The 17,968-nt window shown below is 39.4% G+C and overlaps 1 protein-coding gene across 1 annotated transcript; it reads left to right on the top strand.

Annotated features, from left to right (window-relative positions):
- The first annotated feature begins 4,765 nt into the window (after nt 1-4,765).
- On the top strand, nt 4,766-16,791 carry sdc4 (syndecan 4). Its single transcript, XM_029695081.1, has 5 exons — nt 4,766-5,020; nt 13,777-13,948; nt 14,038-14,078; nt 14,175-14,373; nt 14,581-16,791. Exons 1-5 carry the CDS (start codon nt 4,967-4,969, stop codon nt 14,730-14,732), a joined length of 618 nt encoding a protein of 205 aa, XP_029550941.1. The 5' UTR covers nt 4,766-4,966; the 3' UTR covers nt 14,733-16,791.
- Nucleotides 16,792-17,968: the final 1,177 nt, after the last annotated feature.

Here is a 17,968-nt window from a genome sequence, read left to right as displayed (position 1 = left end):
ATGGTACCAACACATCCTCCGAGAGCAACTTCTCCCAACCATCTAGGAACAGTTTGGTGACAAACAATGCCTTTTCCAGCATGATGGAGCACCTTGCCATAAGGCAAAAGTGATAACAAAACAGGAAACTCCCCAGACCTTAATCCCATTGAGAACTTGTGGTCAATCCTCAAGAGGCGGGTGGACAAACAAAAACCCACAAATTCTGACAAACTCCAAGCATTGATTATGCAAGAATGGGCTGCCATCAGTCAGGATGGCCCAGAAGTTAATTGACAGCATGCCAGGGCGGATTGCAGAGGTCTTGAAAAAGAAGGGTCAACACTGCAAATATTGACTCTTTGCATCAACTTCATGTAATTGTCAATAAAAGCCTTTGACACTTATGAAATGCTTGTAATTATACTTCAGTATTCCATAGTAACATCTGACAAAACTATCTAAAGACAATGAAGCAGAAAACTTTGTGGAAATTAATATTTGTGTCATTCTCAAAACTTTTGGCCACGACTGTACACGTTATATCAAATCTGAAGTGAATCTGAGTTGCGGTTATGAGATAGCATTAGCATAATGCTAGCAATTTCGATGCCCTCTTGCATCAGGTTTTTTTAGATATCAACAGAAAACTTGTTAACTGCCTGTCAAAGACCCCATGCTTTTCATTTTTTTGGTAAGAATGTATTTTTATTTTTACAATACCCAACATACACAAACATCCACAACATGACCCCTGTCCAGACCCACCTGCTCACATCCCCATCTCAAGCACCGACATCACTCTCCGCCACATGTCCTCAAACTGCACCATTGTGTTTCTCTCAATCATTCATGCACTTTCAACATTTATATAATAATTAATTTGAACTTTCCATTGTGTTAACATTGGAGGATTGTTGATTTCCAGCTTTTAAGTACACGTTTTTGTCAAGAAGATTCATGAGAAAAATATCGTCCAACCTCATACTCTATGCCATGTCTTGAAATATGAAAACAGACGGATTAAAAGTAAATTTACATTCTAATTCTTCTGACAGCCAACTTTATAACCCTGTCCATAACTTTGGGATTTTATAGCATTCCCAGAATATATGGACTATTGAGTTATTGTTAGTTTTACACTGAAGACATGACTGCCTTCGTGCTGTAGAATTTGTGAATTTTGTCTTGTGTAATAAATTCTATACATTAGTTTATAGTGGATTAAGCGTACATTTTTGTTAACTGTAATTTCATTAGTTATCTTCCAAAATTCCCTCCATCTTGTGCCGATATCAGTTATTTTTAAGTCTTGGTTCCAATGGTTTATATTTATTTTCTATGAGATTGTCATTTGGATAGGCTCTCTGCAAGGTTTTCTATATCTTACCTATCATATGAATATCCTTTTCTGACTCAAATAGGATTCCCTCAAGATTGCTCTGATGTCCAAAATATTTCAAATCAACATTTACAGTTGTAGTCGGAAGTTTACATATACCTTAGCCAATTACATTTAAACTCAGTTTTTTTACAATTCCTGACATTTAATCCTAGTAAAAACTTTATTTTAAGGTGAAATGTCAGAATAAAGGTAGAGAGAATGATTTATTTCAGCAATTATTTCTTTCATCACATTCCCAGTGGGTCAGAAGTTTACATACACTCAATTAGTATTTGGTAGCATTGCCTTTAAATGGTTCAACTTGGGTCAAATGTTTCCACAAGCTTCCCACAATAACTTGGGTGAGTTTTGGCCCTTCCTCCTGACAGAGCTTGTGTAACTGAGTCCGGTTTGTAGGCCTCCTTGCTCGCACACGCTTTTTCAGTTCTGCCCACAAATTTTCTATGGGATTTAGGTCAGGGCTTTGTGATGGCCACTCCAATACCTTGACTCTGTTGTCCTTAAGCCATTTTTCCACAACTTTGGAAGTATGCTTGGGGTCATTGTCCATTTGGAAGACCCATTTGCGACCAAGCTTTAACTTCCTGACTGATGTCTTGAGATGTTGCTTCAATATATCAACATCATTTTCCTCCCTCATTACGCCATCTATTTTGTGAAGTGCACCAGTCCCTCCTGCAGCAAAGCATCCTCACAACATGATGCTCCCACCCCCCTGCTTCACAGTTGGGATGGTGTTCTTCGGCTTGCAACCCTACCCCTTTTTCCTCCAAACATAGCGATGGTCATTATGGCCAAACAGTTCTATTGTTGTTTTATCAGACCAGAGGACATTTCTCCAAAAAGCACAATCTTTGTCCCCATATTCAGTTGCAAACCGTAGTCTGGCTTTTTTTATGGTGGGTTTGGAGCAGTGGCTTCTTCCTTGCTGAGCGGCCTTTCAGGTTATGTCGATATAGGACTCGTTTTACTGTGGGTATAGATACTTTTGTACCTGTTTCCTCCAGCATCTTCACAAGGTCCTTTGCTTTTGTTCTGGGATTGATTTGCGCTTTTCGCACCAAAGTACGTTCATCTCTAGGAGACAGAACGCGTCTCTTTCCTGAGCGGTATGACGGCTGCGTGGTCCCTTGGTGTTTATACTTGGGTACTATTGTTTGTACAGATGAACGTGGTATGTGAAAAACTAGTTTTAATGCCTCCAACTTATGTGTATGTAAACTTACGACTTCAACTGTACATGATGAGTCGTAAAAGTTAGCGCAAAAAGACCCAATGCAAATAGTTAAGGTAGCTATTTGGTTAAAGCTACAATATGTAACTTTTTGGGCGACCTGACCAAATGCACATAGAAATGTGAGTTATAGATCTGTCATTCACATTGAAAGCAAATCTAAGAAGTAGTAGATCTGTTCTATGTGTGCTATATCTATGCTTCCCATTTTGTAGGTTTGTTTTTGCATTTTTTACTTTCGGTTTTGTACACCAATTTCAAACAGCTGAAAATACAATATTATATTTCACAGTGATTCTCGACACTATACATTGCTTGTTTTGTCACATAAACTGAAATTAGCCAAACTATTAGAATTTTTGCAACCAGGAAATGACAGAGAGATTTCTGCATATTGCACCTTTAACTATTTAGCAGTCTTATGGCTTGGGGGTAGAAGCTGTTCAGGGTTCTGTTGGTTTCAGACTTGGTGCATCGGCACCACTTGCCGTGCGGTAGCAGAGAGAACAGTCTATGACTTAGGTGGCTGGAATCTTTAACAATTTTTAGGGCTTTCCTCTGATATCACCTGGTATAGAGGTCCTGGATGGCAGGGAGCTTGGATCTATAGTGATGTTCTGGGCCCCATTTCATAAAAGCATCTTAAAGCTAAGTTCATCATTAAGACTTTGGAAGGAGCATCGTTAAATCTCTGAGCGGTTTCCCAAAACCATCGTTACTAAAGTTGTTCTTAAAAACACTTGTTATTTAACGACTGCTTCAGACCACTTGGAGAACAGTTAAGTGCAACGTTAGATGCTTTTTTGCCCATCCGCCTCCCTTTATACAAAGAAGATCTCCAAAAAACACAAAATCCAGATGTTTATCTGTCTTTCTATGACCTCCAATAACTTCACAACGAATGTGTTTCAACAAATAAAAAGTTGCCAATTTCTTTGCAATTGTTACTAACAAGCAAAGGATAAAAATATGCTGAAATGAAAACTGAGATAACTGTATTAGAAATATGAATACAGTATAGGCTACAATTATATTAAAATATATTTCATGTTATGCTGAACAAATATATAAACGCAACAGATAAAGTGTTGGTCCCATGTTCCATGAGCTAAGATCCCAGAAAAAGCTTATATCTCTCAAATTTTGTGAGCAAATTTGTTACATCCCTGTTAGTAAGCATTTCTCATTTGCCAAGACAATTTTTTTTTTACGAATTTTAATTTAAAAAATATATACTTTTTTAGAAGGCCCTCAGGGTTCCCCACTGGATGGCAGTCACAGACTTAATGCAACTCATAAATGTAATTCAAGTGACAAATATGTAAAATGCAGGTCGCAATTGTAATCTGTGGAGTCACAAATGTTGTCACATTCACAAAAACATATTTAACCGCATTTGGTTGCATTGTATATTTGCACAACAACACATATTTTGTTTGTGACTAGCTACTTATATATTTTAAACATGTTGATGGAAATCTGACCCCATACTGTTACCACTGGATAGGTCAACAATCCTGCAAAGTTTCATCAAACTCCTACAATGACAATTGAGTCGATATGATAACTTAAGAACTGTTGTGGTGGACATGAAATGGTAATAGGTCTACGGGTTTCCGTTTCTACACAAACATTTATGACGCGCAAGGGGAGGGTTTACCGGAAGATTACGTAAATTTAAAAAAATCCTTGAACGGACTTTCCATGAGGAGTGGCACACATATTACAGTAAATCAAAGATACTGGCTTCGTCTCTTCCTCTCTAAATAAATGTAATTTGTGTTTTCTTTATGTCATCATGGAGATAAACAAGTGAGGGGAAGATAGGTAAAACAATGCATGACAATTTCAATTGAGTATCGAGTCTAAAGTGCCACAAATTAATAATGATAATATTATAGCAATTCTCGCTATGAGCCACATTACAATTCCCAACAAGAACACGAATGATATTGTAGCTACAATATTCTACATTCAATAAGTTTGCTAATCGACGACTTAATAAGTAAAGATGTTCTAATAAATAACGTGTTGCGTCTGGGGAGGGGTTCTGAGCACGAGTTTACGGTAAATTATGACGAAGGGAGAGTAGGACCTTTGCGTAGCTCTTATTGGTTGCTGTTACAGGGGGTGGAGTGTAAAGTGCGATACAAAATATATCAATCTGAAGTAGCTTGTAAATTGAATCAGTGACTGAATTGGAAGATACAAGTTGTGCAATAGCAAGGCGATAAAGTTGGCAACGTGAACTTTCGATTGTTTGACTTTTAAAAAAATAAAGCATTCTTTCATTCCTCGCTTTTCCCAAGTTTACAACACTTTTTGTTGAAGAAACGGTCAAGATTAACATGGACAAAGTGTTCCTCGTGTTGTTTTTTTTTGCCTCCGTCTACTCTGAGTCGGTAAGTAATGTTCGCTAGCTAACAGAACACCGGGTAACGTTAACTCAGCTACCGATAGCTAGTTTAACGTTACTCACTTTTACATTATTTTGTGTTCGTTTCAGTTTACTTCGGCTAACTAACTTTACCACATTTGTTTTAGTGTAGCTAACCTTACTACTTCATCTGGCTAAAGCCAAGACAATGCTAACGTTAGCGACTGTAGCTGTTATTGCTGCTAATCGGCTAGTTAACTTAGCTAATTAAGTAGATAGCTAACGTTAGCCATCAACACAATCTTTTTCATGGTTATTTTACAGTGTTTTCGACCTGGTTAATGTAATGGTAATTAAGGTAACTACTGTTTTGGCTAGCTGTTAAACTTTGTTTACACAATTTACAGATTGTTTACCAAAACACAGCAGTCTAACTTTAACTAGCTAATTGTGCTTAGTCAGCTAGCTGGATAACTAGCTACAGTACAGCTACCTAGCAGAGTCGGCTAAATGGCCAAAATAATCTAAAGTGTAAGGCATATGGTTTGTGGCCCCTGGCCTCCATCATAAGAGAAAGCAATGGTGTTTAAATTGTGGTAGATCTAGCTAGCCAGACAAACGTAGCTAAATTAATTTGTCTGGTGTGCGAGTGAGGTGGAATGATAATCATGCAAGTGACTATCCATCACATGTAGCTCAGAAAGAGGGCAAGCTAGGTTTAAGCAATAAGGCCCGGGGGGGTGTGGTATATAGCCAATATACCTTGGCTAATAGCTGTTCTTCTGCGCAACATGGAGTGCCTGGATACAGCCCTTAGCCGTGGTATATTGGCCATATACCACAACCCCCCGAGGTGCCTTATTGCTGTTATAAACTGGTTACCAACGTAATTAGCGCAGTAAAAATAAATGTTTTGTCATACACTGGTATACGGTCTGATATACCACGCTCTCAGCCAATCAGCATTCACCCATATTTAGCTGGGCTCTTGTAATTTGAACATTACTGTTGACCTATTTCCATTTCGCTATATTCAATTACAGCAGTGACTAAATGTTTAATTGCTGACCAGTTGCCAAATAAAAACTGCAATCATTTATCAAATTAAGCACTTCATGTAACGTGGCTCAACACTATCATTGTTAAGTCCTCTGGATAAGAGCGTCTGCTAAATGACAAATGTAATTGTTTAGACTCAATTCAATATGGTTTTCATTTTTGGACAGTTGGTTTGATAGCTTTTGGAAGTGGATTATTATTTGTTTCAACCTTTGTTCTTAACTGACTTGTATAGTTAAATAGTCTTATTTACAATGACTGCCTACCCCGGGAAAACCCTAACCCGGAAGACGCTGGGCCAATTATGCGCCGCCCTATGGGACTCCCAATCACGGGCAGTTGTAATGCAGCCTGGAATGAAAGTGAAGCCTCTAGCACTGAGATGCAGTGCCTTAGACCGCTGCGCCACTTGGGAGCCCAAATTAAGCAATCGTGCACATACCAGGATGTAGTTGTACTTCCTTGTTCTGTTTTATGTAATCTGACAAAACGTCAGAGTTGCGTGACGGCGTCCAGTCCTGTCGGCTTAATTGGAAAGAATTGCCATTGTCAGATGTCGGGAAGGGGGCTAAAACAGAATGGTTATAGGCTAACTAGACACCATCCAGTGAGACTGACTGGGCTACACGGGGGCAATATGCTAATGCAGCCCTAAGGATAGGTGCTTATTGTCGATCCTAGTCTTCTGAATACATAGATACAGAACTGTAAAGGGCTAATGTGATTCTCCATTACCCTTTACAGGATAGGTACTGTTTGGTCCAGGATTATTTTTGTTTACCCCAATCTTAACTTGGCAATACTATATTCATTCTCGATTCAGTCGAACATGTCTTCAAAAATGTCCAGTTGCAGGTGGTTCATTTACATTTTTGGAAATGCTGCACTATTAAAATAAATATTTTTCTCCATGAAGTAATCCCGACATGTGTACGCCATCATTTTGTCTATTTAAAATATTCTCTCATTGATTGACACAGGAGTGTCCACCCCAAAGTACTGCATGTCATGAAGTTACATTTATAAATGAATATTGTCGAAGACTTTTTTTTTTACTTAATGGGTCTTAGGTGTTGGGCGTTGCAGTGAGTGTAGCCAATGGCAAGGTTGTTGACCAACATTTTGAAAGGCCCTCCTGTTGGCAGGAGTGACAGCATTTAGCAGTTCAAGCTAATTTCCTGCAATTCTACACATTTTGCCTATGCTGTCGGAGTGACTCAAACGGAAGTTAGCCACAGTAGTGGACTTTGCGGTTAGCCTTCAAAATAAAAGTATGGCATAATTCTACTATTTGTATTAATTTTCATTACTGTCAAATGACACTTATTTTGAAGGCAAACTGCAAATTCCACTATTGTGGCTAACTTCCTTTTGAGTCACTCCAACAGCATAGGCAAAATGTGTAGAATTGCAGGAAATTAGCTTGAACTGCTAAATGCTGTCACTCCTGCCAACAGGAGGGCCTTTCAAAATGTTGGTCAACAACCTTGCCATTGGCTACACTCACTGCAACGCCCAACACCTAAGACCCGTTAAGTACATTTTTTTTTTTTTTAAACTGTACAAATTCCACTATTGTGGCTAGCCTCACAACACAACCCAGTACGGTCGAGCCTCACTAGCCAGAGGAAGCTAGCTGGCTGCTTATAATGTTAGCTTTGGGCAACAGGGTTAAGTTGCTGGCCAGCTATTTTCATGAACTGAAGTTCAATTTCAACAGGCGAACAAGTGGCAACCTAGCTAATACTTACTCACAAGGATTCCTAAATCATTGCTAAGAATAATGAAAATGACTGCAGGTTCTACTGGTCATTGTTTTCAGGCTGGTTGTATTGGTGCTAGCTAGGTACCAAGCTAAAGCTAGCTACCGCAGAAGTTGCGGTCGTACCAATGATGCTTTATTAACAGTGTGGTATTGTAAACACATCGTTCATGGCTGGTGTTTGCAGACTTTGTACTGCTCTGACAGTGCTACTGTATCTTTTTTGACACGCAAAGACCCAAATGGCGTTCCATAGTATGTATGTCGTGAAGCTAATAGCAGTGACACTGTTACTGTGTAAATCCGGTAGGGCAACATCTGAAAAATAGCGCACTTGGTAGTGTGTACCGGTGCTCGGCCAGTCAGTGAAAGCCAACATCACCCGCGACAGAGAACGGTTGATTGTCAAGGGCAATGAATTACATTTATCTTGGCTTTAATGGATTTTGCGTTGTCTCACTGAAATTTTGTTACTCTTTCAAATGACTGCTCGACTCATTGACTGCTAGATCCACACAGCAGACATTGTGGGCTAGTTTAAGAATGCTGTGTTGCACATATAGCGCAACATTTTACGTGGCGCCATTACGTCATGTGCCTATGTTATAGGTATGCACGTCAGTTTTGACATCAGTTTTGCACATCGGGGCGTTAAACTAGACATCGGCTGATATTGGCATTTTTAGCTAATATCGGCTGACTCCGATATGTTCACCGATTTTATATCGTGTGTCCCTAATTATTAATGTGAATAATCTGATGGGTGAAAATATGATCACTTGATAGGACAGCCTGAGACACAAGGATCAGTGCAAGCTTTTTTTGCTACATGCAGCCCATATGTTTTGATTTAAGACATTCTAAGGTTTGTATCATTCACAACTAAAGTTGTCAAATAACTCTACATCTAGCATATGGGACCTGTTTCAAATGATCACTTTTACACTTAATTTCATAATCGCACTTGCTTCGTAATGCGAAACATTTATTTTCTATTTTATTCAGTTATATTTTTCGTACTATAAAATAATGGCTTATAAGGATATCTTGTCAGCTAAATGAACAAGCCTACAGCCTATCACATGGAACATAGCCAGATAACTGAGTAGACCAACTCATTCTGTTCTTCTGAAATACATTTTCCCCAAGGACTGCCCATACCTGACTTAAATCATGTACTTTCAGGTAGAGATACCTCAAGACGCAACTACTCTATCGCACTTATCTCTGTGTCTGCCCCACACAGATCGGACAAATAGACAGGCAGTGGATTATGGTCATTATAGTTAATTACCAGGTTTTCCACGCTAGACTATGTAAAATATTGGCCTGTTAGAAACTACAATTCCCTACTACAACGCACAGTTTGGGCTTGATCTGATTTATCTCAAGAAAAACTGCACATTGAGCTCACAGGGGGAAAAACAGAATGAAATGGAAATGATTGAACCTTTTTGTTGTTTAAAAAGGCGAAGAATAACTGAAACATTGGTTATTTGCACAGCACCATTGAAGCGTAATGGAGAACAAAACAGTAAAAGCCCCCTCTATTGACATGTGCCTTTTTGTTAAGTAAATTGGGTGTTAACTGAGGTGAAAAGGAGACTGAAGGAGAATTAAGGCTGCATTTTAATAAATAATTTTCCACTTTAACAACAACAGGGCTCTGTTACAAGTTTTTCCAGTTGGGCCATTGTTTTGATAGCCTAGCCTACCCCTCTGGGGAGAAGTTTCTAAATGTGGTAGCACACATTAAACAAGCTGGTCTCCACAATGAGGTTCCTAGCAGACTTGTGCAGCCTAAGTTGAATCTGTTACATTCCTCAAAACCATGCAGAGGCTGCCCCTCTCATTTTCCCTTTTGTGTTTTCCTGTGGAATTTGACCTCTGTGGACCTTGAACGGCCCTCTTCAGGATTTGGACAGATCTAAATGGCCAGGGTACTTTCATTAGCCAAGCTTCCCAGCTAGTGGACCAGAAGCTTGCTTGTGCTTTCTCACCAAAAAAGTCCTCTGATCACTTGTGTGCCTGCCTTTTTGTTATTACTTTGATGGCTACTAAGCCTAACTATGTCAAGCCTCATTCCTTTCATCCATCTTAAGTTTATGGGCGAATGTCTGTTTTTAGTCTTAAGCTCATCAGGACTTCGAGCCGAAGAATAGAACAATGGGCCTATACCATTATGCACAGTACTTTGATGCATTTTCATTGTGTATTTTAATCAGTGCCATGTGTCATACCAATTGACCTCTATTTACATCAGTCTTTTCTTGTCAGATTAATGAGCATTCTGTAGTTTATCATTCTAGCGTATTTTTGGCATAGCCTACCATATTGTTTTTCTAAGACACTAAAATTACTCTCTGGAGCTGACTTAGACGAAACGTCTTATTATGTTACATTTGTAAAATGTGTCATGTGAGTACAAACGTCAACAATGTTCTGTTTCTTGTTATCCATTCTGACTTGGGCCTACACACTGTATTTTCAGGCCTTTATCTGCTATCAAAATTATTCCTTTTGGCATTATTGGGCACATGGCTATTTTTGTTGGAATGCATGTTTTTAATTAAGCATGAGATCATTTTCACTAGAAGGAGCCTTTTTTTCTTTCTTGGTGGGCTGAATTGAATGCCCAGTGAAAGGCTGTGGCGAGAACATAATACTTTCACCAGGATGTAGGCTAATAATGGTTTCTGCATTGCTGTCCATTGGGCTATAAAATCCCTTTAGAGGATGGAATGTTGGAACTGAAAGAAGGGGTTTTGTCTAGTGCTTGTGTGAAAAATTCCCCCTCTACCCCAACTCTGGCAGTTGAATGTCATTTAGCATACGTTGGGCTCAAGTAGTGCATTTCTGGGTTGTTCTACTTGGAAAAATCTGGCGGTTTGTGGTCAAATACTGTATATAAATTAGATATTCACCAAACAACATTGAATTTTAACAATGTTTTGGTTTCTTTGGGAAATGTACCATATAAGCCTCAGGGATTGCTTTTGAACCAAACAACGAATTTGAACCATGTTTTGTTTCCATTGGGAAATGCACCAGGATCCGACGAAGCTTCACTTGCGTAGCTCTCTACGTAGTTCTATGTACGGCCACATTTTTGGAACATGGCCCAAAACGGACCTCCATTTGCGTAGACTGTGAGGTCACATTGGAGAGTCCTTTAGTCTTTTTCCTAAATGGACCACTTGTGGTTTAATCAGTTTGAGTGGTCACATCTGAGAACGGGAACACCAACAGGGCTGGGACAGTTTTAATCCCAAATGTGACGCAGTATGAAATGGGGGGGAGAATTGCCTGGTGAATGTGTATGACTAGAGGCTTGCCCTGATGTGCCAGTGAGATTAATTTGATTTGAAACGCAATGAGGAAGTGAAGAAAAATAGGCTCCTTTTGAGATCTGGAGTCTAAATCAGTCCCGTGTGGCCATGTGGAGACCCATGTGAGTTTAAAGGGGCAATCAGAAGTTGCTACATTTTGTTTTTACTTATAAATAAATGATATGTACCCATTCATTCTTGAGGAATAGCCTATTACTTAATGCCTCAGCTTAGTTCAACTGTCGTACCCTATCGGAACCAAAAATATAAGCTTGTTTTACTGTTTGTAAACAAAGTAAATGTAAACACTAGCCTAAAACATGGTTCAAACTCTAATTTTGATATCATGGATGGTCAGTCCTTGCATCCATAGCTTTGTCTATGAATGAGTGGCTACATTTCACCAGTCCCATTCCTCAGCTTTTTACCAAAACAGGGAGAGCACTTTGTTGTTTAAATTTTTGATTGCCACTTTAAATGGTGATGCATCGGACTTAGTTAAAATTCTGAGCATAGAGGGCCTTTGTCACAAAAGTGCTGAGGACATGAGTGCAAGCCCTACCTCAGTGCAAACACAAGGAGAAAATGGCTGCTTGTTTGAAGATTCTGCCGGCAACAATGGCATTCCCTGGTCTCCCTCAAATGTAATTTAGAGGGGATTAACTTCAAACCACACTATTTGAAACAGAATTTCAGAGCACGGTTAAACTGCCCCCCCCCCCCACCATGGTCAATGAATTACCGTAGAAGCAACGCTTAAAATTAACTCTTTCAAATGTGCCCAAGTTGCTTTCTTTGTTCAATGGAATGCTGTAACATGTAATAAAAATGCTTAATTTGATTTTAGCCTTTTTTATGCATGTTTTTGGGGGGGATAGAGAAAGGAACCACCTGGCTAAAAGAGGAACAAGGCTTCCAGTATCCCAGGCAGCCCTGAGCAGCCATCCAGAACAGAAAAAAAAAAAAAAAACCTAGACCTCCTGCTCCTTTGCCTCTGAACAATGAATAATGCATGACTGTTTCATTAATCATAGATGGGTCATATATTTGCCGAGCCAGGTGTTATCCAACCGGCTGCATTTTTCTGGTGTCTCATTCAGCAATCAGTGCTAACCCAACTTAGCGTGATGACATCTGACAAGGTCCGGTGTGCAAGGGGCCAAAGACTTCAACCCCAAACACGTTCTGCCTAAATGTACTTTAGGAATCTTTTTGCACCTTGGCCCTGTTGCTTGTGTTTTAATTGGATCTGGCCATTCAATTGCTCTGCTGTTTAATCGCATTCACAGTGCTTACTCGGCAAACGGGCAATGAAGTTAAGTGTGCTAATGTGATTAGCAAAAGTTGTCTTTCAATTATGTTAAATCAAATCAAGCCCATCATAATTAGCTTAATTTTGGCCAAATAATTTTAAAGGGATAGTTCAGGCATAATGTATATTTGGTCAAATTACCCTTACCTTGTTGTCTGAAGGCCCATGGTGACAATCCATTATTTACTTCTGGCTACAGCATTGTCCAGATTCTTTCATGTAAATGGCCAAACTAATGTTAGCAATGATGCACTGCAAGCCCAAAGTTCCTCAAACACTTCAAACTAAGTTCGGTAGTTGGTCGAGTTTAAAGGGATTGTTTACGCGCAAAATGCTGAAATCATTCGTCACTGGAACTTCGTCACTCAACTGGAACTATTTCCTCATGTAGTCTCAGCTGTTTCTGTTCGCTGTAACGTGGATAATAAAGTAGTATTTTATTCCATTGGGCACCCAGAAGCAGATTGATTTACCAGAGCTGTGAAAAACTTTGGTTGCTTCAATACTTTTAACATGTTTTGGGGGAAGTTTCTGCTTGTAGTGCAGCTTTGCTATTATCTGTTTTGGCTGTTTTGGTCCTGTATCCTAACAATGCTAACTAAATAATGGATTATTGTGGATTCTGTCACCATGGGCATTCAGACACAACTCAAGGTAAGGGTAACTTGACCCAAATATACATTTTGCTTGACCTATCCCTTTTAAGAGCATTTGGTGGTTAAGGGAATTAAGGGGGAACTTGAGGTTTGAATGTCAAAGACGTGTGGTTCTTGTGGACCCTGTCACTGGTGACTGGTTCTGTGTCTGTTTTGAAAGGCCAACTTTAAGTGTAGGGTTAAATGGGAAAATTAGTGATGACTTCTTTACTTTAGTTGGTCACATCCTGTCTTACCTTTCCTGTCAAAAAGATTAGTCAGAGGCCCACTCACTTCCTGTTAACACTTGTGAAAGTTTTTACAAAGGTTAAGCGGAAGATTTAGGGGAACTTGCTGTACAAAGTTTTCAGTGTCACTGGCAGAGCTCAGGTAGGGAAAGGTGTACTGCAACTGCAGGAGTTTTTTTATTTTATTATATAACCCACAGTGTATGAGAATTAACCATTGTAGGTGACAGTAATTATTTAAGCAGATTTAATGTGTAAAATAGATGTCTGATTCCCTCTATACTGCGGTTGTTGGAATATAGGCTACAAGATGTAGGCTTAGACTTTCTCCACAGTTGAAAAGTGGTTTTGGAAATGTAGCCTTATGCCAGCTAGGATCTGTGTTTTTCTACTTGCTGTGGTCTTCTGCCTCTAAGTGCTGTGTTTGGGCCAACAGGTGCGGGAGACTGAGACATGGATGCCCACGAAGATGACCCAAGCCGTGTCGCATGACGAGCTTGTTGCGTCTGGTGACGCCCCCAACGGCTCCGACTTTGGCTTCCCTGATGAGGAGCACGACACATTTGACAATGAGGATGATGAAGACTTCTCTGGCTCTGGAGATGGAGGTTGGTGTTTGCAAAGATCTGCTAATTTGCTTTAACAAGCTGATTAGAATATAATGAAATATTGTTAACTTGTTTTCTTCTCTCTTCAGCAACTACTATGACAATCAAAAATGACAATACCATGACAAAGGTAAGGTTTGTCATAATTAGCTATCATGTACCAAATGAGAGCCACGTTTCCTCTTTTTATAGTTCAAGTAGGTATAATTCTGTTTTTTGCTCATAGCCTGACATGAACGACAACAAGATTCCAGACCTGGACAAACCCCTGAGGTCCAAACCCACACCGAATGAGGTTGAACTGGTCCAGAAGAACAATGAAGTGTCACTGCGGGGTGCTCCCAAACCCGAGGAGTATCCATCAAACGTACTGATGGCCCATGCAGGGGAGGAAAGCGTCTTCAGCAGAACAGAGGTCCTAGCAGGTGGGGCAACAGCACACTAAAAACTTTATTTGGACTAGGGAAATTGTTATTGAACTTTGAAAAGGGTTAAATTATTTCAAAGCGATCAACTAAAGTATTTGTGGCAGTTCAATTTCACTGTCAGAAATGTACAGTTTCATTTGAAGCTTGTCCAAGTTATTTGCCAGAATACGGGGCTAATTGTAATTCCACTGTGTTTTCTTTCAGCTCTGATTGCTGGTGGAGCAGTGGGGTTGCTCTTTGCCGTCTTCCTCATCCTTCTGCTCGTCTATCGCATGAAGAAGAAGGACGAAGGCAGCTACGACCTGGGAAAGAAGCCCATTTACAAAAAGGCTCCGACAACAGAGATCTACGCCTAAAGCCCAACTTCGCCGGGCCACCTGCCTGCTCTCCAGTGCCTCTCGAAAGCAAACCTCTCCTCTTGCCTGCTTACTGTAAAACCAGGAAGTCCCAGAGGGAGAAACCATCAAACAAAAACTGCTTTTCCTACTCCACCACAAGTTCTAAAGTGGTTCATTTTGAAATGGAATCATCATTTTAACTGTCAGTTTTCCTTTGTTTTTTTCTTTTCTTTCCCCTACAGGAAAGATATTGGGAGAGGACCATTTCAGCTGCCAAACAATGCAGTACAACATTTATTTGTTTTATAAAAAAAGATCAATACTGCAGCGAAATCTTGACTTTTCTCTCCCACCCTCTGTTTTATGACACTAACAAGGTGCAATGACAACTTCACTCAGTGGGGTGACATGGTACAGATATTTATTTTCCTCCCCCCTACTCTGAATCTTGGTACTCATACTGGTGCTACAGAAGTCTGTTACTGTAGCATTTTCTTTTACATTATTTTTTAAAATAATCTGTGTAGGGAAATCATGAAAGGTTCTGTTTAGATTCAAATGTATTTTGTCAAACAGATTAAGTCTGAAGTGAATTCCAGATTGATGAAAATAACTTGATACATGCTACCCTATCAATATAGCAGGGGCCAAGCTTGATTCTCCAGGCTATGTTTTGTTTGGACAGTACAGAAATCAACATGCTTTTATTCCTAGGACAAATCGCTGTGTGAATACACCCTCTCCATCCACAAGACAAAATTATTTGTGAAAACTAGCGACGCATGCATACATGTTTTTACATGCATACATGTTTTTACATGCATACATGTTACATGCATACATGTTACATACATGCTACATACATGCATGTTTTTTTATGTCAGACTTCATCTCAGTGATTACAATGCTTGTAAACTAAGCTATTTGAACAGCTTATGGTTTATCGCTGTTGACATAAAACAATTTTCACTGCACATGGACTGTACTCTTCAAGGGATCTGTACATAGCCATTTTAATAAAATTCTGAACTTGGAACTTAGCCATTTCTTGGCAGATGTTTATTTACCAAATATTTTATACTTTGTCTAACATTACTGTAAATGCTTGGAATAATCGGTTTTTTCATACCTAAGAAGTAGGGATGTAATGATTCACTGATACAGATTGGCCCTGGTTCAAATGTTTGACAACCGTTCCAAATGTACAGTAGTATGCATGCATTAGTCAGAAAATCACTAAATTGACAAAAAGCTATCGAGGGCGGCAATGTCCACCCGATAGCCGGGTGGTAGATGCCCAGTTTTCCTTATGGCTCAGTTCTGGTGCCTACATACACTAGACTTATACGATTTACACACACGTCAGCTCAGAGACCCAGCTCATGAGCTCTATCGGCAGCAGATTTGAATTTAGAATGGGAAATGAATGTGTTTATGTAACAAATGTTAGTGAACCAAATCGCATCGATTTGTTCCTCTAATCAAACTGAATCGTACCGACTCGTTTCAAACTAAAACGCATCATTCCTGTATCATATCGGAGCCCAACTATCTAGATGCGTATTGAATCGTTGCGAAAGGGAAAGATCCACATCGCTACTAAGAAGCCTATAGTGGGAAACACGTTTAACTACCAATGCTAGTACTAACTTTTTCTGTCCAATGTTTTAGAATACTTGTTCAATTTAACTATCAAATTGTATTGTCTTTGAGGTTGGGGTTTTTCCCCCTCTTAGCTGTTGTATTTGATTTTAATGTTTTGTATACACTAGTTCAAGAAGCAAATAGTTTTAAATTGTGTTTTATTTTGTACATTTGTTTTTTTTTTAAATTTGACATTTTTAAGCCGTATATATTTATGTTTTGTAGAAGGATTGCTATGTAATTGTTCAGGGGAACTGAATTGAGCCATGTCATTTGCATGGGGAAAAATCTGCTGCTTTTGTCACAAGATATGTGAATCACCAATTGAGTGTATAAGTCAATGAATCATTGATTTCTGCAAGCATGTTCTGATTTATTTGTAAATAAAGCTATTTTTATGCACATTAACTAAAATAAAATGGTTGGATCAGTCTTTTCAGTATTCCGGTGACATTTACTATCTACACAAAGATCAGCATGAGGTGTATAGTCTGCCAGCTCAGTCTTTGTCATAGAACTCCATGCATTGTTATTGTCCTGTATACATTACTCTTATTGTTGCCAGTGCAGTTTAACCTGATTATCAACCCAACAATGTAATGGGAGTTATATTACACCAGAGCTTGCTTGTGTAGCACAGCCTGTACCCTGACAAGAGAACTTAAACATCATGATACTTCCCTGTACCTGTTATATCTTTGAGTATATGAACATGATGGGTGTATTGTAGAACACTAGCTGTTTTGAAGTCTATTGACGAATGCGCTCACCCCAAACTGGTGCATGCTCTTCCCAGCAGCATAGTCTGTATCTTGAGACCTCACCATCCTGATATTTAACTTTAGTGTCACATTTTTTTAGTACAGCACCGGTGTAGACACTGATGTACTTCCACCACAGGACACTAGTTGTTCTGAAGTTGGTCTATACGTCATAGGGTGGACTTTAGCTCTTCTATGAGTTGTATTATCATGGATCTTTGCATTCTCTCACAAATTATTGATCTTAATTGCATGTGTGTGCTGTGACTTGGCAATTTGCTGTGCTTAATCGTATTAACTTTTTTTTAACCACCCTTCTGTAATTGGAGCATCCCCTAACTCTGCTCTCTGCCTCTTTTTATAGCCTGTGGTTCGAGTCACTGGAGTATAAGATGGAAGTTGTCGGTCCTAACTATAAAGGTTTGACCTGCAGAGCTCTGGTTGGAGCAAGCACGTTGTGGTGTCCATCCTAAACACAGTTTGCCCTGCGTTCAGGGTTGTCGGCTATTGTTTGTAGGTCTTGCTCAGTGTCACTCCCCGTGCTTCCCCATGTTTGTGACGATGGTGGCTTCACCAGGTAGATTTGTTATATGGTGTGCAATGTAATTTAATGCTCTTAAAGTGACAGTACATGATTTGAAGTCCTAGGTATTTGTCTGAGCCGTGCTCAAGTCACCATCCGGGTGTTTAATGAACATTGCTATTCGTGTTTCTGAAGTTTAAACAAAATTGCCAGTTGGTTTAAAATATTGTAACTGAAAAGATCTTTGTAATAAAATATTTTTTTTATAAAGCGTTACCTGGTCCATTGCATTGCTCATGACCTAATCCAATATGTGGCCTGTCACA

The sequence above is a fragment of the Salmo trutta genome, chromosome 16 (genome assembly GCF_901001165.1).
Source record: "Salmo trutta chromosome 16, fSalTru1.1, whole genome shotgun sequence".
Lineage (NCBI taxonomy): Eukaryota > Metazoa > Chordata > Actinopteri > Salmoniformes > Salmonidae > Salmo > Salmo trutta.
This window is presented reverse-complemented; position numbering and strand designations above follow the sequence as displayed.